This window comes from Heliangelus exortis, chromosome 3 (assembly GCF_036169615.1).
Source record: "Heliangelus exortis chromosome 3, bHelExo1.hap1, whole genome shotgun sequence".
NCBI lineage: Eukaryota > Metazoa > Chordata > Aves > Apodiformes > Trochilidae > Heliangelus > Heliangelus exortis.
In genome coordinates this window covers 14,824,704-14,851,779 of record NC_092424.1, presented here as the reverse complement: position 1 = coordinate 14,851,779, position 27,076 = coordinate 14,824,704, and the positions used below count along the sequence as shown (strand labels likewise).

Here is a 27,076-nt window from a genome sequence, read left to right as displayed (position 1 = left end):
TGTTCAAGTGTTACGTGTTCCCATTCCTTGTGCTTACTTGACTTGTTTCTAAACTAAAGGGAAATGAGAGATACAGTAACTGCTGTAGTGTTTGTGCATCATTTGGCCTGTGAAGTTTCTGGTAAATGTTGCATCCAAACCAAAGGAGAACTGTAGGAGAATTTGGGGGGTAAAAATTGAGACTAGGTTTTGTTTATAAAGAACAATTACCAGTGGTTAAGTAGAGTTAAGCAGAGAGTAAGAGTAGAAGAAGGAACATATTCTGACTGAATACTTTGTGACAAAATGTTATGCGTTATCACTTTCACGTAGAACTTTTCTTCAGCAAAATTCAAACATACACAAAATAAATCAGAAAAAAAGTTATTTGTCCAGAGCCACTAAGCTGAGTCAGGCAGCTTCATACAGAAGCTACATGTGCTGCATCCTGGTCCAGTGCTCTGTTGTCTGCTCAAACTCTTCAACTGAGATGTTCAAGAAGCATTTCTGCATTTGCACTCAAACGTTGTCACTCCCTGCAGGAAACAACAGGAGACAGGATAGGTTCAGCCAAACCAAAGTCTGCTGGCCTAAAAAATGTCAACATACTTACTGCACTTTATTGATTCTGACCCTTTCCAACTTGTATCAGTATCTTAGAAGCAAACTGAGAGCCCCACTTTACATTAGCGAGGGGGAGGAGAAAGAAAAAAAAAAAAAAAAAAAAAAAAAAAAAAGGGTAAATGTGTGCAGAAGCCAGCAGAGTGGAAAATAAGTTTCATAAACAGCAAGCATGGGAATGCTCAGTATCCTTAGTGACAGAAATGCAGGGGAGAGGTCGTAATGAAGATTACCTCAGGGTTTGCAGGTTGTTACCCTGTTACCATTCACTTTCTAAACAGAGTGGAATTAAAGCAGGTACATTCACTGGGGCTTGCTGGGATTGATAAAGAATTGTAAATACTACATTGGAAAGCTTTTTACGAAGGGATACTCTGCAAAAATGCTTTTGTTGCCTTGTTCTGTCTTGAGGTAAAAAAATGAAAATGTGGAAGACTACATGCATGCTTTTTTTTCTCTTAAAATCTTAAAGGGTTTTTTTTTCTCCTTTTTTTTGTTTTTTGTTTTGGTTTTTGGTTTGGTTTGTGTTTCTGACGTTAATTTTAAAACTGACAACACAACCTGAAATGTCATCCTCTCTCCTTCCAGGCCTGGGAAACAATTGAAATTCTTGTTGCCGTCCACTATTTCCTTTTAGAAACAGTTAAAGACTTTTATTCTTTCTCTTCCTCTTCTGTGTAGAAACAGGTATGAATAAGTTCTTTACATGTTTGGTTTTAATTGGAAAAGATACAGAAATTACTCGTCTTTGACAGCAAAATCTATTTCTCTGGGAAATGATATTCAAATATTTGCATTCAGTATCTTCAGCAGCATTAAGATTAAGCAAAACTAAAACAACAAACCAGGAGTTTGCCAAATATCTTTGTTTATCGTGAAGTCATTGAATGTTTTCTGAATGTTCAGATTATCTAATGCATTAATGCTCTTCTACATCTTTAATATAGGGAACGCTTATTACTTACTGATGGTAGTTTTGTTTGCGTGTATATTTGCTTGAGGCTTTATTAATTAAATCTAGTTGGTATCCAAAAATGTCTGTGCAAAGATAGTAGTTATGTGGGTTACAAAATTCTATTAAAAAATTCATTTGAGACCTTTTGCTGTTGCCCCCTCAAGGAATAGTATTTTTTATATCAGGTTATTACAATACTGAGGTTGTGTTTTAATATATACATATTAAAATATATAAAATAAATTTTTATCAGAAAGTAATTCTAGTGTTCAAAATTTCCCAACTGTTTTTAATTTTGAATACATTACATGTTGTACAAAATATACACCCTCCCAGAATATACATATTTCAGAAGACAAAATTACACTTAATAGCCTTAAAGTAAAATAAAGGGCAAGTACTTGTACAATAAAAATGAGATGTGAAAATTTAAATGCCATTATATCTTATACATAATGTAAGCTCACCATGGACTCACTACTACCTCATTGCCTAATGCTTGATTATGCAAAAACTTATTTTACACATAAGACTAAAACAAGTCAAAATATAGTCAGTGTCTTTGAAATATACATCCAGATTGAAGCCATCATTTTTCATGTATGATGAGTTTATAGTCATGCATTTGGAAGGGTTAGGGTTGCTCATCTAAGAAAACAGGAATGTACTGGCAGAACTCAGCTATCATTCCCAAGGAGCTCTGTTACCTTGAATTGTTGGTACATAACTGTGGCAAATTCATAGTTCTTCTGAATGCTAAATTGGCATCTTCAAACCTACAGAAGATACATGTTTATCAAATTAACAACCAAGATGCCATCAATTAAGAAACATTAAAGCTATACCTTTTAATGTTCTGCAAAAGTCAGCACTTATACTGCATAATTTGATCTGATGCAATGCACCCACAAGTTTTGAAGGAGCTCAGAGGTTAATAAGGGACTCTCCATCATCGTTGAAAGATCATGGAAAACAGGTGAAGTGCTTAAGAACTGGAGGAAAGCCAATGTCACTCCAGTCTTCAAAATGGGCAAGAAGGAGAATTCAGAAAACTACAATCAGCCTCACCTCGATCCCTGAAAAGGGGATGGAACAACTCATTCTGGATGTCATCTCCAAGCATGCAGAGGAAAAGAAGGTTATCAGGAGTACTCAGCATGGATTCACCAAGAGGCAATCATGCTTGACAAATCTGATAGCTTTCCAGGATGTCATGACTGCTTGGATAGATGAGAGGGGAGATCAGTGGATGTTGTCTACCTCAACTTCAGTGAGACTTTTAACACTGTCTCTCAGCATCCTCATAGGTGAGCTTAGGAAGTGTGGGTTAAATGAGTGGACATGAAAGTGGATTGAGAACTGGCTGAATGGCAGAGCTTAGAGGATTTTGCTCAGATGTGCAGAGTCCAGTTGGAAGCCTGCAGCTACTGGTCTTCCTCTGGAGTCAGTAGTGGGTCTTGTTCAACATATTCTCTGACCTGTGTGAAGGGACAGTGTACCCTCAGCAAGTTTGCTGATGATATAAAACTGGGAGGAGTGGCTGACAGCTGCCATCCAGCAAGACCTGGACAGGCTGGAGAGTTGGGCAGAGAGGAGTCCAATGAAATTCAACAAAGGCAAAGGCACCTAGGGAAGAATCATCCCATGCACCAGTACAAGTTAGGGGCTGACCTGCTGGAAGGCAGGTCTGGAGAAAGACCTGGGAGTCCTGGTGGATAACAAGTGAACCAGGAGCCAGCAATGTGACCCTGTGGCCAAGAAGGCCAATTGGCATCCTGGAATGCCAGGAAGAGCATCACCAGCAGGTCAAAGGCCTGTTTGGCAGCTGGAATGCTTTGTTGAACTGAACTGAATGCAAAAGAGGTTCAGTGCTGCATTTTTTTCATTTATAACTTACCTAATTGTTTCATACCCTTAATTGTGAAACCTAGTTCAGCTGTGGTAATTTGTCTCAGCCCAGCTATACACAGGTTTGCATCCATTCCAAAAAAAAACCACAGTTGGCTAGCATTCTCCTGGACTGATAAACATAGGTCTTAAAAAGTACAACCTGACAAATGTCTGCATCTCTTACTGGAGACAGCCCAGTTAGTGTAACAGGCAGTTGGGCAATATCCCAGGCTTGACTACCTGTAACATTTCCCAAGGTGTGGAACAACAATCTGTACGTTTTAATTGTGGGAATGAGACACGAGAGAAGTTGTTGTTAGATACTCTGAGAGTAATTGTCATCCTTATCACAGACCAAGAGAAGCCTTCCATGAGTGATAATTAAGTTGGACATCTCAGTTGCTTCAGGTCGGTTTGAAGTGATTGCAATACTCAATGTTTTTGCACTGCTCATTAATATCAATGCCATTGTAGTTTCTGTCTTCCAATGTTTCACTTCAGCTGAAAACACCAGAGCACCAAGGCTCTGAGTACTTGCATGTTGCATTTCTCTGCTGAGTGCTTTCTATCCCCCAGTCATAGCAACAGAGTGGTCCCAGACAAAGTCCAAGATGTTCTTCTAGGAGCTCTCCACAATACTTTTCAGAGTGACAACAAGCCATCTGCTGCCATCATCATCCTCTTCTGGGTGGAGATAGCTGGCTCGAAGCTAGGACCACAGTCCAAATGACAAGTACAGGGGTTTTCCCAGGTACAGCTCTGAATGAAACCATATCTTTACTCTGAGCACTACATGCTATTTGAAGTTAGGGATATCTGTATCTAGAAGAGAGTAACAAAACTGCAGCCCTAGCCAAATGACCACCTTGCTCTTTGTGTGTGTTTTCTTTCAGAAGCAGGGTGGCATAGATGGCAGTATCCATAACGCTCTTCCTACAGAAAAATATGCAAGCCCAGCTCATTTGCGGTGCTTGGTAAACATTAAGGCTCCTAGGAGTGAACCTCTAATACTTTTTTAGCTAACGATTAACCCTAGCCCCTCCTTCCCCCTTATGCATTTGGATTAAAAGGGCAATACAGAGTGAATGCAGTGGTTAGTTCTCTGACTCTATGGACTAAAGGGGTCGTGTCATCTGAGCAGGAGGCTAGGCAGTGAGGGGACTGATCTGATTAGGGTTAGAAAAGAAAAAAGAAGGTCTGTCTTGTGACCAGGCTGAATTAATGATGTTCATGAGCTTCATCATGCTGCTTTCACTGCTGCCAGCAATGTTTGTATGGTATGGACAGCAGCTATTGACTTTTCCATTTACTCAGCTCCACACTCTTCTTTTCTCTGGAGAGTCTGCTGTTATTAGACAGTTTATGCTGTTTTCTTGTACAGAAGTCTAGTGTTTATAGCAAGGCTTTACTTGTTTAGACTTCAAGAGTCTATCCCTGACTCTATGTTCATATGACCCTGGGTAAGTCATTCAGCTACAGCTTTACTTCAGCTTCCCAGCCTGGAAAACAATAGCAGATTCAGAGGGCTTGTGTCAGGCTTCATTCATTAGATTGAGATCTTGGAGAAAAAGTTGTTTTGATAAGAGAAAAACACTGTCATCCACATTCTTATTAAGCCATAAATGCTCTCCCATTATTTTGGATAGAGAAAAGTGGGGATCATATGTATTAGTCTGATTTTGTATAGGCCTGGTACCTGTATGTACCGTTAAGAAATTCTGCAGGGAAATATCTGGGAACGTGGGTGTGTGATTCCTGGGTGTCCTGGGTAGCACAAGTCTTGGGACAGTAACCTGTTAAGTACTGAGCAGGGACTGGCAGCAGCCAAGCAGCAACATGCCTCTCCTCACCATACACAACCAGCAGATCAGCTGGACTCCACTGCTGGTGCTGGGGTATCTCTTTTACCTCCTCTTGGGTGCTATGGTGTTCCAGCTGCTGGAGAAGCAGGCAGAGACCCACTTTCGGGACCAGTTCCAGTTGGAGAAGCTCAGGTTCCTGCAGAACTACACATGCTTGGACAGGCAAGCCCTGGAGCGGTTTGTGCAGGTAAGAGGAACAGGCTGGCATTACTTTGGCTCAAGCATTGTTTTGGTTAGAAAAAAATCATATTGCTGTGGCCAAGTATGTCATAAATTGATCTGCTGTCCGTGACATCAAGGGACTAACTGAACAAGAGAAATGCAGAGGTTTCTCAAGCACATTCTCATAGATTTTTTTCTTGATCTATTGCACTTCTTTTTTCTTCCCAGTCATGAACTCCCAAAATAGGCAAAACTGCTGATGCACCTTTAGGCTACCTTGCAATAATTTCAACTTCGTGGTTTCCAGCTCTCTCATTAACTATTACATGGAAATTCTGAATGGGGTCAAAAACCAAGAATCAAACGTCCAAGAAGTGGGGCACCCTTCTAAGGTTCTCCAATCCAAGCCTGTGTAATTCTGCCCTGTTTTTTTAACTAGATACTGTCTAGTGTCTTTGAAGGTGGTCTTGCACCTCCAGGCAAGATTTTTTCTTCTTCTTAAAAGAAGAAAAGATCAGCTACCACGAAAATGTGTTATCTATCACTTATAATAAGAGATTAAGGCTCTCTTTGTCTCTTCTTATGTGCAGTCAATTAATGACGTCTTCAATACCATTTTAATCTATTCCTCAAAACTGGCTGGAGATAAATTATTAGACCTTTCTTGATATTATTGTGGACATATTCTCATTCTGGTATTGCAAGAACCGGACAGAAATCTTTGAACTACCACATTCTTTATGTGCACAATTTACCCAGCTGCTCAGCTGGACACCTAAACAGTTTGAACTATTTCTATTATGTCGTTAAACCTTATAGAAACTAACCATGCTGGAAGTTTGCACTGTCCAAGTCAGAGGACTTCCATTAAGGCATATGCTTTTAGTCAACAAAAAGCCCAGATTCTGTACAAAGATATAAGCAAACAGTGAAGTTCAGATCAGAAAAGGAAGAGAAACTACCTGAACCTCTGTCTGCAAGGACAATGTTCTGATTACTAACACTGTAATATATTTCTGGTGGAAACATTTGGCATTGGCCAGAAAATTACTAGATATTTGAAGAACTTACATGCCTAAAAGCATGTGTGTTTGTTTCACCTTCCCCAATAGGTGGTATTACCTGTCTTGCTGTTATCTCTGCGATAGTAATTGGATAGGATTCCCATTCTAAATCAAACTCTAATTCCCATTCTAAATCAAATACTGTATTTCATAGGACTGAAAGCTGTATTTAAATCTCAGGTACCCTAGTAAACTTAATAGAGGTTTCACACATGTTCAGATTCTTCTCTCTCTACTCCAAGTGGAGCTTCCTTAGGACTGCTATGCCACTCGGAGTATCAGATTTTGCTGCATCTCTGCTGGATTTCATACATTTCACTGGTAAACTGTTCCAGACAAAACCGGATGGGGGCACCAGATTATCATCTACAATGCTTCCAAGTAAGGCTTGGTAGTTAAGGTGAATATAAGAGCAGGTGTTCTCTGACTCATCTGTTATTTATAACACCTCTTAAGAATATTTGTCTAACTCTTCATAGCACAGAATAAAAATCTTTCCATATGAATCTCTAACTCTAAAGCTAATGCAGAGAAGCAGCTATGTCTCTATACTTTTTAACAGTGTGGTTAAGGAGGCCTGTTTGTCATGTCAGAGGTTTCAGTCTGAAATATCACAGTATTCAGGCTGTGGTGAGACATAACCACTAGGTTGAGACTGCTCAGCTGGCAATTATAAGGTATCTTATTGCCAGTTCTTTATACTTAAATCCTGGAACCTGAGTATCAACCCAAGTTACTTTTTGCATATCCATTCTCACTAATAACAGTTACCACTTATAATTCATTAACTTTTTACTTGATGGTACATGAAGCAAGTTTCTGCAATTCATTGTCCATGAATGGCATTGGCTCTCCTTGGCTAAAACTCAGCTGAAAGGTGGCCCTGAGCTGCCCTGGCTGCTGAACAGCCTGGAGCTTTGGAAAGTGCAAATCCAGATTCTGTGATCTGTTGTGTCTCTGGTAAACATACTTTGGGCCAGTAGATTATGCTGTTCTGAGAGCATAATTGAGAAGTTAATTCATTGAGTATGGAAGTACCTTTTTTAAGCCCCCGTTTTGATTATGTCCATACTTTTTCAGTCTCAAAGGAACTGATATATGTATAGACCAAGAGGACCAAATTATTTTCTATGACCACAAGCCGCTCTGAAGTGCACTGACAAATGAACAGGAGCAGAAATTCTTATTCTCTCCACATCCTACTATAGCTTTGTGGAGGCTTCATACTCTTGCTGTAAACTCTAGCACATTTTGTTTATTTATTGGCTACTTTTTCTCCCAAAGGCAGAAGCTAATGTTCACCAACCATTGAACAGCTTCTCTGTTTGCACCCCAGCCATAACTGCTACCTGAGCTGTAGATGGAAAGGAGCAAGGAGCCATCATACCTGTTCCACATGAACCTGTTTGTGCTTTTGAACATTCTTCTGGGCACCAGGATGCATTTCTTTCACTGGGTTTTACTTAAAAGTAAGATCATATCAAGAAATCTGGCCTTGTCAGACTGTCGAACACTCAGCATTGCCTTACTCTTCCATGTTAGCTTTCATGAGGTGAATGTAGCTTCTCTGAACTCATCTGCAGCAAAATGGATAGAACTGACAAAGTGTTCTTTGTAGGGATGAGTTAAACCTGTGATTGTTCCAGACATTTCAAAAGACTCACACCTCAGTGGCTTCTGTGGGTTCCTTCTAACTAAAATAGTCAACTCCTGATAGTTTGATGTGTCAAATTGTTCTCATTATAGAGAACAAGATTTAATGGATAATATAACATTCTTTGTAATATTGAAAAGAAACTCTGATAACGCTTCAGTCTTGAGATCACATGTGACTGTGCCTAGCAGCCCTCTCTGATGGACTTGACCAATGCTTAAGGAATTTTTACTGAAGGAGTAACAGTGGCTTTTAAACTTAATCCCCCAGCACAGATCAGCTAATATTGCTGAAACTATGCAAAATCAGATACAGTGTAGTGGGTATGTTCATCAGGTAAGCAAACCTTCTGGCAGTGGTCAACATCTGAATCAAGAAAGGATATCTTCTTTGGTCTCATACTTCTGGAACTGCTGAAGTTGCTGTTGAATCCTGCTTATGTCCTGCATCATACAGTAGTTGAGATGTACAAGTAATTCCTTCAAGCATTGGGTCAAAACGATGAAAGCTGTGACCAAGATCTCAAAATTGGTATGTAACAAACAAGGGGACACTATAAACTGAAACTATTTCATGCATAAATATGAGCAGAATTTCTTTTGCACACAGTAGTTTTGATCATCTGGAATAACATAGAATATGTCATTAACTAATCTTTCAGACTAGGAAAAGACTAATATTAAGTGAAAACTATTTGGAAGTCATAGTCAAAAAATATTAAATCATCCTTACCAGTACTTATTTAGAGGAAACATATCTGAGCATATTCCCCATGCCCCTCCCCACAGACACAACCATACATTTGCACGTGCCCTAATTAAAGACTGGAATGAGGTGACTGGACTAGGGAAGGAGAGAAGAGGAACTGCTTTTATTTTTTATGGCATTAACTTTCTTTTCCTAGTCTGATTACTTTGGGGACTCCTTCCACTCTCTTCCCCCTAACCCTCAATTAGTTATGGAATCTGTTCTATTTCAGTGGACAGTTCTCCAGTGACAAGAGATCAAGTTCCTGGCCAGCTATATTTCCAAATTTTGTCGTGTCAGCACAAGGCCATTTTAGTAAAACTCTGCCCTGTTTTTTATACTGTTTAGGGCTCTGCTTGCTCAAGATCTAAAGAAATATTTACTTTTTCTTCTGACATTTTGTCATATGAGTTGTTCACCTGTGCTTTTTGATCTCTTCTGCCTCAGGTCCTCATGGAAGCATGGGAAAAGGGGGTCAACCCAGAAGGAAACTCTACAAACCCCAGTAACTGGGACTTCAGCAATTCCTTCTTTTTTGCAGGAACTGTCGTCACTACTATAGGTGAGGTATTCCCTTTTCTTATAAACAGGGGGTTCCTCCAGGTGTACTGTAAAGCCCTCAGAAATGTGCAGTTGGTGGACATGTTGTACCTGTGAGACTACTGTGGATTACACTTTTCTGTTGGTTTCCAAGTATACCTCTTATTCTTGTATTTCCAGCATATTAAATCTGGAAAAAAAAAACCAAACAACAAAAACAAAACTGAGTGCTTACTTGGTAAAGGCACTATAATTTTGTAAATGCCCAACATATCTTCAGGTTGCTTTGAAGCACTCAGTTTCCCTCACCACAAATTAGAGGCCCATAGAAAATGACAATACTCTTGAACACTAATATTTTTCATGTCAGATTTTCTGTTAGCAGTAGTGAATGCAGAGGGCTCCATCATTAAGTATGGCAATTTTTAGGCAGATTTAATTGCAGAAAATCAAAGTTTCACAGGTTCCTGAAGCTTGACATAGTTGAGCTTCCAAGCTCAGGAACTTCCCATGGCAGCCTGCAGCCTGACTGGAAAGCCTTTTCATGTAGCTTTTTTTCTTCTTTTGGTCTAGGTTACGGTAACCTGTCCCCCAGCACAGTGGCAGGACAGATCTTCTGTGTGTTTTATGCCTTGTTTGGGGTGCCCCTCAACCTGGCCTTCCTTAATCAGCTGGGGAAAGGCCTCAATGCTCACCTGATTACCCTGGGAAGATGGGTGCAAAAGCCAGGCCGTGCCCAGGTACAGTGTCAATCATTTATTTCTACTTTTTTAAAAACTAATTCAAGTTTTTCCCTCAGACAGGTACACTACTGCTACTACATTGGGTTTCCTTGTGTGTGCCTACATTTTTCTGAGCCACAGCAATTACATGGCCCTCTTTATCAGGAAATTTATATAGTCTATTTATCTATGATAGCTTTAAAGCAATAGGCTTTGGCTTGAGGGACTCTGGATTTGCCTTTTTAAAACCTGACTCAGTAAAACTGTTAAGCAAACATGGCCTCAGTTTTGAGCAGGGTCCTTAAGCTCTGGTCTCCTTATAGATGCACACAGATACTCCATTGAATTAAACTTTTATTATCTAACATGTGCTAGCATCTATCCAGAATCTAGCTCTACACTCTGCAAAGACAATTTTATTGGCCTGCTGATCTGGCTTGAATTACTTTCCCTGATTGTGCCAGCAATTTAATATTTCCTTCCTTTACTTTTCTTGAAAATAAATAAATACTCTTTCTCCTTAGTTGTAATTTATTGGTGAGTCACTGAACTAGTCCAGATGTATTGGAATAAGAAAAGCACTGATGATAGAAAAGAGATGAAGGTTATTTATAACAAAGTTAGTGCATGTTTCTGAATAAAGTTTCAATGAATTGACAAGGGAGATTAGATATGTTAGATATGTTGAAACATTTCAGAGTTCTGGCACAAGTTTTTTTCTCTTTTTCATCTGTAAAATCTCTGAGTCATGGCATTCATGGAAAGCTATAAAGGTATTGTCAAATGCAGAGCTGGTTTATATATGCAACATATGTCAGTTCCCCAGATAAATGCAGGGGTCTGCCACCAGGAGGGTTTTCATGTTAGTGTAGCTGCATCTTCCCTAAGATTTCTAACAGCACCTCAGGGACATGAACTCTTTTTTTTTTTTCCCCTTCTTTTCACTCCTGAATTACCACCTTACTTCTGGCACAACTCCTGTGATCAGACAGAACTTTGGAGCTGTATCTGCTTGTTCACTCTGACAAGATTCTTCTAGGAATTTGGTACAGCGCCTTTTAAATGCAATTTAGTCACGCTTTCAGAAATTAATTATTATCAGTTGTTCTTCATTCCTGACTTACTATCCTCTACTCTATAGGTTTGTACTAGAAAGTTCTTAAAAGTCAGGATAAAAAATAATATTGTGCATTTCAGAACAAAATTTTCTGCACACTTTATTATATCTAGTTAAATGCCATCACGCTTCTGGAATGAATTCAATAAGAACAGATATCAGCTATAGCCATGTTGATCAGTAATTCTCAAAGTGCTTTGCAAATGAGGTAAGTATCATCATACAGCTGGAGAGACATGGTACCTAATAGAGAAGTCATTTGTTAACGTCCCCTAGTAGGCTTATGCCAAGTTTCTCAAGCTCAGGGGACAATTTTTTATGTGAGATAACACAGAGAGACAAAGAAAAACATGATACCTGGACCATCTACTTTATAAGCACTGGTTTGGCTTTTCATCCAGTCACAACAGGCACATGCACAGAAAGCCATATGCTGGTAAGATTGCCCCTGAGGGCTCTTTAAAACAATTGCAATGAGTTTGCATCAGCCCACACATCACTAGTCAATAGTTCACCAAGGTGTGTTCCCTGGAAATCCATGAGTTCCTGATCCTCAGTCCTAAACTCCTAAAATCCCTTGTTAAGACCAATTCACTGACCATTCTGTGTACCCATCTATTGCAGCCACATAGGCTGTAACCTCCCAGGAGGCAGACATTTGCACCAAGAGTGACAGATCTGCCCTGTGCTGACAGAAAACAGTTCAGCTCTGCATGCTCCTAGGTTAAAAATAAAAGCAGGCAAACTGACTTCACTTAGATTTCATCCAAACATATTTTTGGCTGAGCTCAGCCACTTTATTAATCTCTAGAAGTCATGGTGAAGAGAACCCTAATTCATTCTTGCCAATCTTTGTATGATGAGTTATACAATACTTGGTAATTTTCCTCACAAACAGGAGCCAATTGATTACAAGAGCATCACTTGAATTGAATTTGTAAGATGAGTATTTAATTCCTATGGCTGCCATAAGACGCTTGAAAATATGACTTGAGCATACTTTAACACTCATGGCAAAAAGTTTGAAAAAAGGCCTCCTTTTTTCCTAATTTTGAGGTTTTTATTAATTCATTATTAGGTACAATATCTATGTGCAGGGCAAACAATGAGGTCAGCCTGCAGTGCAAGAAGTAGTGGTTTATCCTTCCTTTTTTTGGCCATTGATCCCAGCTGGAGTGGATATGTGAGTCAAGAGCATAAAAGACCCAGCAGTTTCTACTAGACAACCACTCAGTGCTCTTTAGCTGCCATCTTGCTTTTCTCTTTCAGGTGGTTCAAACACTGGCAGTGGCCATCTTCCTGACCACTGGGACCTTGCTTTTTCTAGTCTTCCCACCACTGGTTTTCAGTTATGTAGAAGGCTGGAGCTATGGAGAAGGCTTTTACTTCACCTTCATCACCCTGAGCACCATTGGATTTGGGGACTATGTAGTAGGTAATAAAGAAAGTGAACTGTATTGAGCTTTGTTGAAATAAGTTACCCTAGTATAAAGCTAAATACAGTGATTAAAGAGATCCCTTACACTATAGATCTGGTACATTATTATCAGGCTGATAATAAGCTAATGGGTTATACAACATGAGCATTTTTATCTTGTCATCAAAGCTGAGTCACCAGACTCACTTCCCAAATGCCACTAACACCCATTCAACAATGACTGTCAGTTTTATGAATACCTGATTAATATTGGATAAGGCTACTTTTATTATATAGCCTCAGCTTTAAAGATTTCATGCCAGCTGTGCTAAACTTAGCCCAAGAGTTGGAACACAATAAGAAAATAGGAAAAAGACCAAAAAAAGAATGCTCGTAGATCACACAGACTTGTTAAACATAGACTTTTTGGGGGGGGCAGGGGGAGTGTAGAGGGTGTATGAGTATGTATGTTGTCTGGCAGACTGAAGCTGTCAAGTTTATTATGCAAAGTTTCCTGGATTTTTCAGGCACAAACCCCAAAAAGCACTATATCCCAGTGTACAGGAGCCTAACTGCAATTTGGATTGTTTTTGGCTTGGCCTGGCTGGCTCTGGTCTTCAACGTGGGAGCTGACTTGATGGAAAAATTCCTTCAGCTAAAGTGGCACAAGCCTGACTTAAGCTTGGCAGAAGGAGCCACCACCAAATTGGAAGATGAACCTGAGCAGCCTAGAATCCACATCCCTAGCTGAGCAAGGTACACAGAAAAGAGTCCTGAAATACATTTTTCACCTCACAGTAAGCAAGCTCTGTACATAACAGACTAAACCACAGGTTGTGGACTGTTCCGTAAGGAGGAAATGTTACAGATGCATTGACATTTCCACACACTGTGAAGGCATCAGCCACTTAAAACCTCCAAAGAAGTAGCACTCGTGGTAATACAGCTGTCCCAGGATTCGTTTCTTAAAATCATTCATTTTCAAAAAATCCAGAATAAGTTCCCCCCAGTTCCAATGAGAAGTCATGTCACTAAGAATCTCAAGTGGAAAGCCAGGTACAGAAGCCTTTCTTCATTTCCAGTCAGAAGATAAACAAAACCACAGAAGAATATCGACAGTAATGACCATCTGCCTTGTGACATCCATTCCATTAAGATTAATTTGATATTGTCTGAAACTAGCAGCTTTTACACAATATTATAACATTTCTTTAGTTCCTGGGTTAAAATGCTCCTCTCTTAAATTGTGCAGAAATCACATGTCTGTCCATCACTGCCTGGACTCTTACAGTTTATTTCAGAGTGAACTCACAGCTCAGAGTAGGTCCTTATCCTTATCACAGTTCATTTCACAGCCACTTAAACCAAATCTAAATGCCAGCAGACTTCCTTATTTCCAGCTAGATCACAAATATTATTAGAGTCTGGTATTTGCTTTGGGTCAGTTTGTTGAAGAACTATCATACACCATACAGAGCTGCTGCTGTCCATTTAGTTCCAAATAAGGCTGATAATAGGCTCTTGAGTTAAATGTGATCCCAGGTCATGCATATAGTGTCACCCTTAAGAAACAGGGAGTTTGATTTTATTACAAACATTCTAAGTCAAAAGTATCAGCATCTGACTCCAAAGAAGAAGATACAAGCACCTTATAATCAACTAGTAACTGAGATACAAAACTTTAGTCGTACTGTGTAGCAGAATGTGTAGAGGAATGGCCTGAGCATTCCTACACAGCCCCATGTTTGAGGCACTCAGGTGCTAATTACGAGGTGTGAGCTTGTGTCAAGCCCACCTGTGCCCAATTAGGGCTGACCACAGCTGCACATGAGCAGGATTGGGGGTCAATAAAAGGGGAACTTCCCAACACATGCTCAGCTCACTCTGGAGCAGCCAAAGGAGGAGGAGGTCAGATGAGTCTGGAGCAGAAGCACAGAACGAGGCTGGCTGAGTGTGAAGGCACCAAAATTGGAGCACTGACTGCACCTTGGTGAGAAAACCTCTTTGACGTTGGAGCACCGTGCCCCAAGAAAGGTTTGACCGTCTGCACCCATCTACAATACTGTGTTAAAAGTAAACTATAGAAACTTGCTGAAACAATTAGCCATTCACTGAGTCCCATACTAGATTGTTTATAACCATCACTAACACATTCCCTGGGTATGCTTGCAATTATATACTGAGTGCTGTTTTTCCAGTATGTTTGAAACTCATATTAGCCATCAGTTCATCCCTTTAAACTCATTTATAAGTGGAACTTTAATGTAAAGTGTGAGATACATACGACAGGGCATGCAGACTAGCCCCAGGCTAGCCTATGGCTGACAGGCTCCAGTAACATCAAATGTCAGCCTTTCAGCAGCTGCTTTGATATTTCATTTTAGGGAAGTGTTCTTTAAATATGTAGAGATCCATGTAAGTCACAAATCTCGTCCCACAGTTTTTTACTTCTGAGGAGGGTCACAACAAACACTTTTTGTAACATCTGACTTTCTTGCAAAGCAGCAAAGATGCTGCTTTTCTTTGCTCGTGGTCAAATGCTGGCATTGTGCAGCATAGCTGCTTGAGTCTGGTTTATGCAACTCATTTCAAAAGTGAATTTTCAAACGCTTATCCCATCTAAGATTTCCCTCATGTCTTACCACTACCTACCTCACAGATTTTATCTCCTCAGTTTAGCCCTCAGCTATTCCCATAAATTTTTGCAACACCTTTCTTTGTAGCCGACTGCAGCTGACTCTCTCCTGTCTGGCTTTTTGTATCTTTACAAATCTCACGGGAAACTTTCTCAGTGTGCTCTATTCTATGTACACAATGTTTGCATGTGCATTTGTTGATAAAATCACCATCACTGTACTCCAGAAGCTTTGTGTCAACATTACAAGACATTTTAGGTCTGTTTGTGTGAAAGACAAAACTGAAGTTCTACTGACTTTTTTATCTCACCTATTGCCTTCACCTTGCCTTTTTCCGTGCCTTCCTTACTTTTACTAGCCAGAGCCATCCTGCTAAAGTTGACTAGTCCCATACAGTGTTTTATACCATGCTACATGACATTAAAAACTTATGACATTTATCAAGGACAGAAAGCATCCATGCACCACTTCTTGGCAAAGTGTTTGTTGAAATCATTCTTCAGTGGCATCTGACAACAGGGGGGTTGGATTGCTTTTACTGCAGTCCAGAAAATTGCTTCTGTACCTGATACTGCTTGCTCAAAGCAGCAGTGTGGTGAGACTATCTTCTGAAATATTTGCTTCTGCTGCTTTTAGGAAGGCAGAGTGGCTGCAGCAGTTCTCTAACTGCCTGCTGGAAGACTCAAAAAGATACCTTAAATCAAGCATATGGTCATGTTGGAACAGAAGAGAAAAAGATACTGATGATGAAGGAGAATGGGTGTAAACTGGAAGAAACTATATTTAGGTTAGACACTATGAAAAAATTATATAGTGTGACAGTGGTAAGACACTGGAACAGGTTGCCCAGGGAAGTTGTAGATGCCCCTTCCCTGGAAGTGTTTGAGATGAGGCTGGACTTTTAAAATCCCTTCCAACCCAAACCTTTTTACAATTCTATGGGGTCTCCTGTCTTACACAAACAATATAAATTTCTTACTCACTTTGCCAGTTTTTCAAGATCCTGAAAAGATCCTAAAGGTCATACACAAATGTAATCAAAGTTACATTGATTTATGAGATACATACTGGAGGCACTGGCCCATGGATCAAGTACATTCTAGTATCCTTCCCCTAATGAAAAGGTAGTCAACAATTACCAAGTGACCAGCTAAGAAAAATAACATGGGACAACTTTGCAATCACAGGGCTTATTGGAAGTTAGAGGAGTTCACAAAAGGGACTCTTCTGCCCTTTTACCAGTGATGCAATCCTGCATAGAATGGAAATCACACAACCTCCTAAAAGATGTTGAAGCCTCTGAATATAGCTCTGCAGCCTGGGGCAGAAACAACAGCCCACGTACTATTCATCTGGGATGTGGAAAAGTAGGACATTGTCCTGAGCAACTACCACTTGCAGTCCAGAGCAGAACAAGAAGCAAATATCCTTCCAGGCTTGCATTTATCCTTCAAGGCTGCTCAGGAAGCCCATCCTCAGACACATTGGTACCTTCCAGAGAGCACCAAAATATCATCTGCAGATATTTGAGCCATTCCCTCTGGAGACATAAATCATAGGCTGACACACAAGAAACATTCCTGATAATACTTCATAAAATTATCCATTAAAATATTATATGATTCTATGAAGATTTGTTGTAAATCTTGATCTCTTCTCTTGCTCCTCTGATTCCTTCTACAAGGTACGTGCTCGATGTCCTGCGCCTTCAGTTGCTTGCAGTTACTGACCCTGAATCTCACCTGTAATTTGCTTTGTATCATATATCTTCAGCATTAACATTAAATACTATATATTTAGTCCATAATGTTCCAACATGGTTATAATTAGTGTGCTTTGTATATTCTGTATGATTTTAATGCAGTTAAATGGCCAAAATGTAGCTCGGATGTGTCTATTTCCTGATCTACAATGAAAGAGGTATACATATATATATATAGTATATATACTTTTTAGTATTTTAGCATCTTTTCTTTCTTATATATATAATAGAAGGCTTTTTTCTGTTCCATTTTAAACAGAATTCAATAGTTCATTGAAAAGGCAGAGTTAAGACTGAGCAATAAGCAGCATAAGGTTTGGGTTTTTTTCTAGACTGTGTTTAGGGTGACATCTTTAAACTGCAATTTGTCTATCCCTTGCAAATTAACTTTTGTATCTGTCCAGTAAAACCATGAATTTATGCTTCTCAGTTTAAAACACATCCCCAAAAAACAGAAATTAGCACAGTACCAGAACTGTTCCAGTAGTGCAATACTTGCTTGAAGGTTACCTTATTTGTAACCTCATGAATGCTCCCCTAGGAAAAAAAAAAAAATCACAGGGCAGTGTGATTACTACCACTACCACCTGACAGCATCCTGTTCAGAGTTTCAGTGGATTTACTCTCCTTTACCTCGTATTACAGAATCACAGAATTGTCAGAGTTGGAAGGGACCTCTAGAATCATCTGGTCCAACTTTCCCCCTGAAGAGGGATCACTTAGGGCACATACACAGGACTGCATTCAGGCAGCCATTCTGCGGCAACACGGGCAGATTACAAACTTACACACACACAGTGTTTTGGTTGTTGTTGTGTTTTTTCTTCTGTTGTAGCAAATGCAGAAGCAAACATTTGATGTAGTTCTGTGCCAGAAAATAATCAAACGGGTCTCAGGAACTACTTGCGTGAAGAAAGTGCTCACTTCCATAAGAACACCCCAAACGTTGAAATGCCTCACAAACTTGATACCTTTACAGCTGTTTACATGGAAGAGCCATCATCAGAAACACCTGTTTACCATCTTTCCAATTAGCTTCGCAGCTGAGGGAAGGAGAAAAGTAGATTTTTGCACGCTGCTGGTAGCGTTATCGCAGAATTGTTCCCAACTGAGCCCAGGGGCTCGCTGGGATAGGAGCTGGGCAGCATGCTGGGAAGGATAGAGGAGACTCAGTGTCCCTCCTTGCGTAGAGAAGGGAGCCCCCAGGTAATCTGGGGCTCCGGGGAAGACAGGTGGGGAGAGGAGAAAAGGAAGAGGCTGGTGTGCGGACAGCGGCAGAACCAGCTACTGGATAGTCAGTCCGACTTCGGGCTTCCCTCCGCGGCGGGTGGGAAGGGGGAGGTGCCGGGGGCCGGTCGGGTCCCCTGACCGACGCATCCCTCCTCCCGTCGGGCGGCCCCGCTCCCGCCCCCGGCACAGCAGCTTCTTCAGCCCCGGGGCGGCGGTGGCGGCAGCATCGTGTCCGATGGTGGCGGCGAGGCAGCAGCAGCGGCGTTGGTACGGGGTGCCGGTGCTGCTGGCGCTGTACTTGGGTTATGTGGGGCTGGGCGCCGCCGTGCTGCAGGCGCTGGAGCGTCCCGCCGAGATGCAGGTGGCCCAGCACCTTCTCCAGGAGCACTGGAAGCTGCTCGCCAACTACACCTGCCTGCAGGGCCCCGCGCTCCAGCGGCTCTTCCAGGTGAGCCCCGGGCTCTGCCGGACTCTCCGCCCGGCCCAGAGCTGCTGGAAGAGGCGCTGCTTTCTTCGGGGGGGCGGGGGAGGCAGAGAGCGGGGCACCGACTTCTGTTGCGAGTAATTTTGAAAAAATAAAACATTTTTTCCCTATCTGTATCTAGGAGTACACATAATCCCCGAAAAAACTGCCCACAGGATGGAAAAAAGTTCCCGGGAGCAGGGGAGCGCAGCGTCGTGATGCTCTCTGTCCCCGGGCGTGCTGGGCCGGCCTCGGGTTATCACCCGGTACCTCGGTAGCTTCTTCTCTGCTGCTAAAGAATTTCCCTTGTTCTCAGCTGTTCTCCCACAAGCTGAGGCATTTGCAAATTTTTAAGTGATGTGTTTTGCGGGAAGAGGGTGAACGGAGCTGCCAGTTCTGTGATAATTACCCGGGGTCAGTTGCAGGTGGTTTTGATTTGCTGTTGAACTTTCATAGAATGCCTTGCAGCACGTGGCTTCTTGCATGTAGTCAACTCTAATGAAAAACCTTTTTCGTGGTAAGTCTAATTGGTTTTTATACTTGTGTAAGCATTCTTCAATTTTCCACTTCTTATTTAAAGAGAAATGAAAAAAATCTCGGTAATATAACTTTAAATATTCTTTAAAATGTTTTTGACAGTATTTGCAGCATGGTTACAAAATGTAAAGCAGGACCCAATTCAGTATCAAAGTACAAGTGGATGCATTTTATGATAAAGATAAGAGCAAAATAAGCAAAGTGTGTTCTCTCCTTGTTAATTTTTTTTAAAGAAAACCTACAATGCTGAAGTGACTTGAATATTTATCCAGACCATTCTAGTTCAGTAGGGTGCTGGTGGCTGAATGCATATTGCTTCCTTTGGTCTATCTGCCTCAAATAGATGTTGCAAAAAACTAACTTCTTTTGTTTTTAAAGTTGTAAAAAACTAACTTGTTTTGTTTGGTGGCTGACCATTGTACCTCAAAGGTCCTAAAAGGGTCTTGGACAGGCATTAACTTTTTCTTAGCAGAGAGCAAAACATAGCAACCTATCAAATAGATGATATTGTCCTGAGTTGTAGAAGGGCTCTGGCATACAAAATTTTGCTGATAACCCATGTCAGGCTTTCATCCCTTGACTTTCTAGATGGCAAATTCTCTGAAGCAGTCAGCAGTACAAGCATCAATATTATATAAATTTGGTTCCTTGAAAGCTACTGTATTATCTACTCTTTGAATTTATAGTGTATGCTGTGTACTGTGCTATCTGTGGAATATAAACAGAAGTGAGAAATACAGCAGAGAAGACAAGGCTGGCACTGCAAAAAGGCACTTCTGAGCTGAGCTTCATCCACCACTGGCCCGTTGAACAGGGAGTGCTGGGCATGGCTGGTGACCAAGGGTTGGAAGGGTTTCACTGAGAAGGACAGAAGGAAGTTGATAGTAGTGGGGAGATGATGATCATCACAACTGAGCAGGTAGAAAGGTATTTCCAGTGTTCTGATGTCTTGTTTTAGTTTAGGGTGATCTCTGCTAATTCTTCATACTGTGTGGTAGTCAAGGGAATAAGAGTGACCCAAATCCCTTTAGACAAGACACTGTTATAATATGCCATGGGAGTACTTAATTGTGACCTGGGGAAGTTTTTTATTCTAGTTTACCGAGTGTCAGTGCATACCTTCATGCTTTGGGAAACCCTAGTCTGATCTTGAATGTCTTTCTGTGTTGTTTTTTAATAGCTTTCACAGTGAGAAATTAATTTTAAACAGATAATCCACAGGACTGCTTTTCTACACTCTTTTCCAATTTCATGTGTAGCAATTGCTTGGATACTGTACATGTGGTTTTTTTTAAAAAAAAGTTTGCTGTGAATTGTATTGCAGTAAATTGCACATAGTTTATCAGGCAGTGTCATCATTAGCCTTCTTCAGATAACGAACTTGTATTCTAGATACACAGTTGATTATTTGCTAATTAAGAAAGACATAAAGAGTGTTTGTGGAAACATAAAGCAGTGTGTGAATTTTAATTGCTTTGACATTACTGGCAATTTCTCATTGTTTTCTTACAGCTCTTTCATTCTAGATAGTTATAAACTCTGTTTATTTTAAGTGTATAGGGGCCAATATGGAATAAAATCCCAGTTTGCTAAGCAATATACAAACATAATTTTACAACCTCTTTATCACTTAGTTCCTAGTTACCAACCGGGAGTGCAAATCCACTGTTCCAGCTTTTGCACAGATGGAGAGCAATAGAGAGCTAAGAGGGGAACACAGCTTGAGGATGGGCAGGAGGAAAGGCAAAGAAAGGCAAACAGATCATGCTGTGGTAGCTACACCAGCCAGTTCTCATTTAGCAATTTCTATGGCTCAAATCCTTTCTAGAGAAGAAATAAATTTTCTAGTTAACAGATAAGTGTTAAGGCAGGAGGGGGACGTAGCTGACCAACCATAAAAACTGAACAGCAGAGGAGAAAGTCTGTGACCTCTCTGGTGGTGGGACTGTGCTTTCCACAGGTGGTTGTTTTGCCTGCAGAGACTGGAGGGCTCTTCCCCCTGTGGGGTGTTGAACAGTTTCACATTTCCTAAATAGTTCAGGATACCATGTATGTATGTTTTATGTATAAGTAAATAATGTGTGCTCGTTTGTCTGTGTCTATATGGGGAAGGCTGATTTGCATTTTTCTTTTGTGGAGAAAAGTTTAGTGTTCTATATTTAAAACAAGGACATCATAGGGGACAAGAGAGGGATTCTGGCCACAGGTCCCTCTACTATGCATCCAGTGACATTTAATCAAGGCATAGTTGGGTTAACAAACTAAACTGAGCTATTTTTCTGATGTTGTGTACAGTCTGTGACATGAACATGCATTCACCGGGAACAAGATCGAAAGCAATCAGTTCTTTCAGAGCCATTAGGCAATGTACCAGGAATGTGGTATCAGTCATCTTATACATATTGTGGTGGTTTTCACATGCAAGAATTATTGGCTGTGAGGTCACATCAAAGGAAATTCTCAGTGATAAGGATTGCAGGTACTGGAGACAGATGCAGAGACAAGGCAGGTTTCAGGTGATATACCCTCCCTAAAGTTGAAGAACAGTATCTAGACTTGGCTGGGGTAAAGTATGTACGAGTCTCTGTCAAGGCAAAAATTATGTTGGTTCCAGTTTCGAGAAGTGTCCAAAGAGTGAGGCTGCACACAAAGAGGGCACTTTCTGTACTGGCATCTCTGAGTCGTAGCCTTCTTTGACCTTTTGGGGACTGGGAGTTACCTAGGCACCCTACTCGGTGTGATACACTTCTAGTGCATGAGTTTCTCTGTTTTGCTGCCTAGTATGAGTGTATATATAGCTCTGCTCCAGCTGAGCTCTCCTCCAAACTCTCTACTTCTCCTGCATAGTTTTCAGTGGTTCCAGGCACCAGGGCAGCTATAGAAGCTGTACTTTTCAGAGTATCTTTACTCAGATGATTTGCCAAATGACCAGACTTGGAACAGAGCATTTTCTGTGTTAGGTTGTTATTACCCCGATATCCTTTTCACACTACTCTTCATTTTTTGCTATTAACTTTTTTGTTGCTGTATATGTATTTTGCTAATACAGCTTTTCCCTGTATTTGTTTTCATTGTTGTAGATGCATAATATTATATAAATGCAGTTACTTAAAGGAAATGGGGAAGGAGGAAATAAAAAGTGAGTTAAATGAAAATGTTTTTTCTGTCTAGCAAGGTATAAGGTGTAGTGAATGGACCTATTTTAAAGGGCGTGTGATAAACTAAAAACCTGCAGGTGGATCTAGATACTGTTATCTCCAAAGTCAACAGCTAGAGCTACATAAAGAGATTTAGTTCATGTTTACAAGAGCAATGAGATTCCATGTGACTGAAAGATCCACATCAATACCTTGGCTTGCACTGACATTGAACCAGCAGAGATTTGTGCCAGCTGTCAGGAAATTCAACCCTGCAAGTACAGTTTACTAAAACCATCTTGTCCACAGATGATACAGCAGTGAGTGTCTTTGAAGGGGTGAACATGAGAGATCACATATTGGTAATCAGGGACTTCAAGAAACAGCATTGGCTCTTGGTATTATGAAGCAGTAACATCTGTATAGAAACCCCTTTAGTCAAGTATCCATTGGCTTGTTACAGATTAAATAGGGTTGATCTCTTTTTTCAATTTCCTTATCAAAGTATACTACTATTGTGTTTAAGTTATAGCCAGTTTGTTCTTTAGACCTGTTAATTAAAAAAAACTATGGGTATCTTACCAAGAGTGTATATTCTATGTTTATTATAACCTAATATACAATACCTTTGACAGAAGTTGTTAAAGAGAAAATCATTCTAAGGCAGTAGGCATATAGTATTCTTTAAGACAACAGGCTAATACTGTTTTGTGGGACTTTGGAACATGAGCAAATGAAGCAAGCTGGAACTAACTGATAAGTCTCAGTTACCTTTCTGACCAGGAGTGTTTGAGAAATACTACTGCTAGTAGGTATCTAAAAACCAGGGGCTGCGTTCTAAAAAGAGAAGTAGTAATTCCTCTCAGTTTGAACTTGTAGGTTACTATTACAAGCACTTGTTCATCATACTTTGTTTTTTAAAGTCAGCTAAAAGAAATAACTACTAGAGAAAGAACTCACTGATTTTACAAGGATGGTGCAATGCATCCTGTTGTGCTCTGTTCTGTAGGTTGTACAGGTGGTTCCTCTCCAGTGTTACAGCCCCACTCCCAGGTCACTTTATCACTGAGGTTTGGGAAGTGACTGGAATTCAGTGACACTTTGTCCCATGTATCATGCTATAGATTTTTCCTTCATATAAAAGCTTACTTTTCAGAAAATATAGTAGAGCCTTAGAGGAGCATTGCTTACAGATCTACTGGACTTTATAGCATCTCTTCCTTCATTTCTGCTGAGAAGTTAAGTCTAGGTGAATTCTAGAAATGGCAGTGCAAAGTAGAAGTGTTTTTGGTAGTAGAGGTAATTGGTACTAAATATTGGTTCCTCTAAAATAAATTATATTGGCTAATATGGTTGGAAGGAGGGAGGCCAGCAGTTCTTTGGTCAGATATTGGCTTATTCAAGTGAAATGAAGTTAATTTTTTAAAAAAGGCTGGATTTCACTTAATTCACAATGCACATTGTGACTGTTCTTCTGGTTAGAATTCAGCTAAGTTTCCACCTCAGGCACGTTCAGGGGAGCAGCACTCACGGCTGGGAAAGGTGTGATTAAAAATCTATTTTTTTATTATTTTGAAGGTAACTGATTGACCTTAATGCTTGCAGTCTGAGACCAAGGTTAATGTCAAACATTTTTTCCCTCTTTATAGCTGGTATTCTGCAAGTCATAAATGAATGTTTTCTATACCAACATTGCACAGAGTTTCCAGGGCACAAAGTTTATGTGAGTTAATATCTTCCTATTAATCTAAGTGGTAGTTTTAGTGCCTTGGAAAACACCTTCTACCCTTCAATTGTGATGGAGAGAAGAAAGGAAGTGTCTGAAATGAGGCAATTTTCAGGATTTTTTTTTTTTTTTTTTTTGTATGAACGTGGGAACTTCAACTAAATGTGGGTCTTATTTCTTATGTCAGTCTATTTTCATGCCTTTTGACTTGAGAACTGATATAGGAAATACTTTTGTAAAATAGGAATGTGAAATAGGAAATACTTTTGCAAGCAAAATCAGTGTCTCAAAATTACTGTTAACTCTGGTCAAAATGCCATAGTTTAGAAGCACAGGGCAATGGCAGTGACTGGATCTGGGGTTTATAAAAGGGTCTTTTGTATGGCTCCTTTCATGATATTTTGCCCCTGGGGGGCTGGGGAGGGAAAAACACAAACCAAAAGCTGGTTTGTCTCCCTCCACCTCTGCCAGAAATAAGAAATTTTGAATTTGAGAGCCAGGAATTGTTATGGAGTTCCTTGGTGGGGTCATAATCATCCAGGGTTTCACTTCCCCTTTTGACTTTATATCTCGCTGGTTTTATGGGGGTCAGAAAAATTAACATCAGTCTGATTAATCACTGATATAAAGTTTATTTTTTGCTGTCAAGATTATAGAAGAAAAGAGGGGCTGAGAGTTCCAAAGAAAGTAGAAACTGCAAGGAATTTGTTCTGGTTTACATATACACATGGATTCATTATTGCTGATGCTAAATGCCTTTTTTGAAAGCTGTGTCCTAGTCACATGCAATTGGCACTCAGCACAGAGGTGAAAACCAGAATTTTTAGTTGGGCATAAGGAGGTCAGAATACAAAATGCTTCTCCTTTTTGCAGCACTTGGTGGTCAGAAGCTGTGCTGCAGCCACAAGCTGGTGGTTCAATGACCTAGATGTGGTAAGAGGGTTTTAGAAGACAGGTTGTGTGTAAACTGAAGAAGCCAGGAGTTGCCCGGAACTGATAAAATAATAAAATAATAATTAAAAATTAAAATAATAATAAATAATAATAAATAAAATAATATGCAAGGCAAATGAGAGACTTAATAGTGTGCCTGAAAAAAACTACGTTTTTTAGGGAAGAAAAAGATGTAACTCAAATGTCAAGTGGGAGCTGAACTCTTCATGCTGCATCTCCATTAAGCTTCTAGATACTTCTGGTCTCCTGATATAGCCAGCAACCTTATTCCTTTTTTGTGTATTTGCTGTTGTGTTTTTCTTTAACTAGACAATAATAACAAAAGACATTTTGAAAGTGTAGTTCAATCTTGTGCTTTAATTTTTTTGCTGGTATGATTAGCTACATTGGGTTTGTTGGCACAAAGCTGTGTAAATTGGTGAGACTTTTCCAGGATATATGAGCCCTCCAGTGCTGTGAAGGGCTTAAAGGCATTCGGGCTGGAAAAGTGATTTTTATTATTTTAACTCCAGTAAGGAAACTGGGACAATGTTGTGTTTGGATGCTCCTGCAGGAAGAGCATTCTCCTGCAATGATTATTCTAATTGATGGCAAATAGAAGGAAAGAAAGTGGTATTGCAGTCCTAAAATAAGCTGAGTAAGTCAGTTACGTTAGATAAGGGAGTCAGCAGAAATCCACAGCTATGTCATGGAGTTACTGGTGAATTCAAGGAGGCAATTCCTTGAAGAAGGTTTAACAAAAGTAGGTTTTGGGTTGTACTTTTCAATTTTCTATGAAGAGCTCTTACCAAACACAGAGGTCTCATGGAACATACTCAGGGCATGTGTACACTGATACTTTCCTACATGCACTCTCAGCCTTCAGGAGTTTCCACTCCAGTGGCTTCCTGTGTCAGAAGAAATTTGTATATTAATAGCTATCTATGGATTTCTTTCATGCATCTGCCTGAGCTCATCTGTAGGAAGGCAAGCTTCATTAGTTTTGCTGTTCCCAAAAGAATCAATCATTAATTTTCTAGCTGCTTTGTTGCTGTGTCAAAGGCTGATTGTAGATATTATAATGAAACTTCTTTTAATCTTTCAAGAAAAAAGAAAAAACAAAACAAAGCAGTTTCCTTATCTTTACCCTTAATCTTTTCTTTTAAGGATGGTATCAGTGTCTCTTTTTTCCTAACAGTAATGAATGTGACATTTCTGCCAGGGGTGTTGGTTTATTTAAGTGGCCTTCTATTGTAAAATGTGTTCAGTGGTCCCTATATCAGGCTGTGATGGACAAATGGGACTAATAGTTTATGATATCTGGATGTTTGGTAACAAGATTTCACAAGGAAATGCCTAGCCAGAGCCTTACTGCTGCAGGCTTTTGAAGACTTACCACAAAGGTGCAAAGTGCCTCAATCCCAGAAACAGAAAATCACTGGCAAGCTGGAAGTTTAGTGCTTGCTCTTTGTCAACAAGTAACTGTAATAGTTACATGGTACCTTCTTCCTATTGAGAGGACTGCAGGACCATCTCATGCCGATTTGTGGAAATACCCTGGCCTATCAGAATATCCGTGAGACAAAAGCTGTATTTTCTGGCAAGTAGCATCAACCTCAGGGATAGTTAAGACAACCACTCTTAAGACATATAACTAATAAATCACCTCCAAGCAATTCTGAGCACCTATGGGTGCTTTGCCTCTTGATCCTAAACCATGTAGAATGAGAGTGGTGCAATGATGTGAAATAAAACATTCAGTGTCTTGACTCTGCTGCTTGGTGCACACATAAGGTCATGTGCAGGCTGCTTGTTTCCTTTCTGCATGGAGAAATTCCCGTTTTTTTAGGCTGGTTCAACCACAGTTTCTTACAGTCCTAAGTTTTTCTGGTTTAAAAACTTGTCATGTTTAAAGTTGTCAT

The 27,076-nt window shown here is 40.2% G+C and overlaps 3 protein-coding genes across 5 annotated transcripts in view; all 3 read left to right on the top strand.

The window, feature by feature from the left end:
* KIF6 (kinesin family member 6) overlaps positions 1-1,815 on the top strand; it is a 152,619-nt gene extending 150,804 nt beyond the window's left edge. For both annotated transcript variants that reach the window (XM_071739374.1, XM_071739373.1), the window contains exon 22: positions 1,189-1,815. In XM_071739374.1, coding sequence (XP_071595475.1) covers positions 1,189-1,205 — 17 coding nt within the window. In that variant the 3' untranslated portion in view covers positions 1,206-1,815. The remainder of the gene's footprint in view (positions 1-1,188) is intronic.
* Positions 1,816-3,742: 1,927 nt separating this feature from the next.
* LOC139794161 (potassium channel, subfamily K, member 16-like) overlaps positions 3,743-27,076 on the top strand; it is a 25,831-nt gene continuing 2,497 nt past the window's right edge. Inside the window, exons 1-5 of one of the 2 annotated variants that reach the window (XM_071739377.1) lie at positions 3,743-5,494; positions 9,382-9,496; positions 10,048-10,214; positions 12,583-12,748; positions 13,258-13,486. In XM_071739377.1, the coding sequence (XP_071595478.1) occupies positions 5,282-5,494; positions 9,382-9,496; positions 10,048-10,214; positions 12,583-12,748; positions 13,258-13,481 (885 nt within the window). In that variant the 5' untranslated portion in view covers positions 3,743-5,281 and the 3' untranslated portion in view covers positions 13,482-13,486. Of the gene's footprint in view, positions 5,495-9,381; positions 9,497-10,047; positions 10,215-12,582; positions 12,749-13,257; positions 14,504-27,076 lie in introns of those variants that run through there. The other variant, XM_071739376.1, reaches the window with a different exon arrangement.
* KCNK17 (potassium two pore domain channel subfamily K member 17) overlaps positions 18,582-27,076 on the top strand; it is a 24,659-nt gene continuing 16,164 nt past the window's right edge. The window contains exon 1 of the mRNA XM_071739375.1: positions 18,582-18,806. Within this exon, the coding sequence (XP_071595476.1) occupies positions 18,594-18,806 (213 nt within the window). The 5' untranslated portion in view covers positions 18,582-18,593. The remainder of the gene's footprint in view (positions 18,807-27,076) is intronic.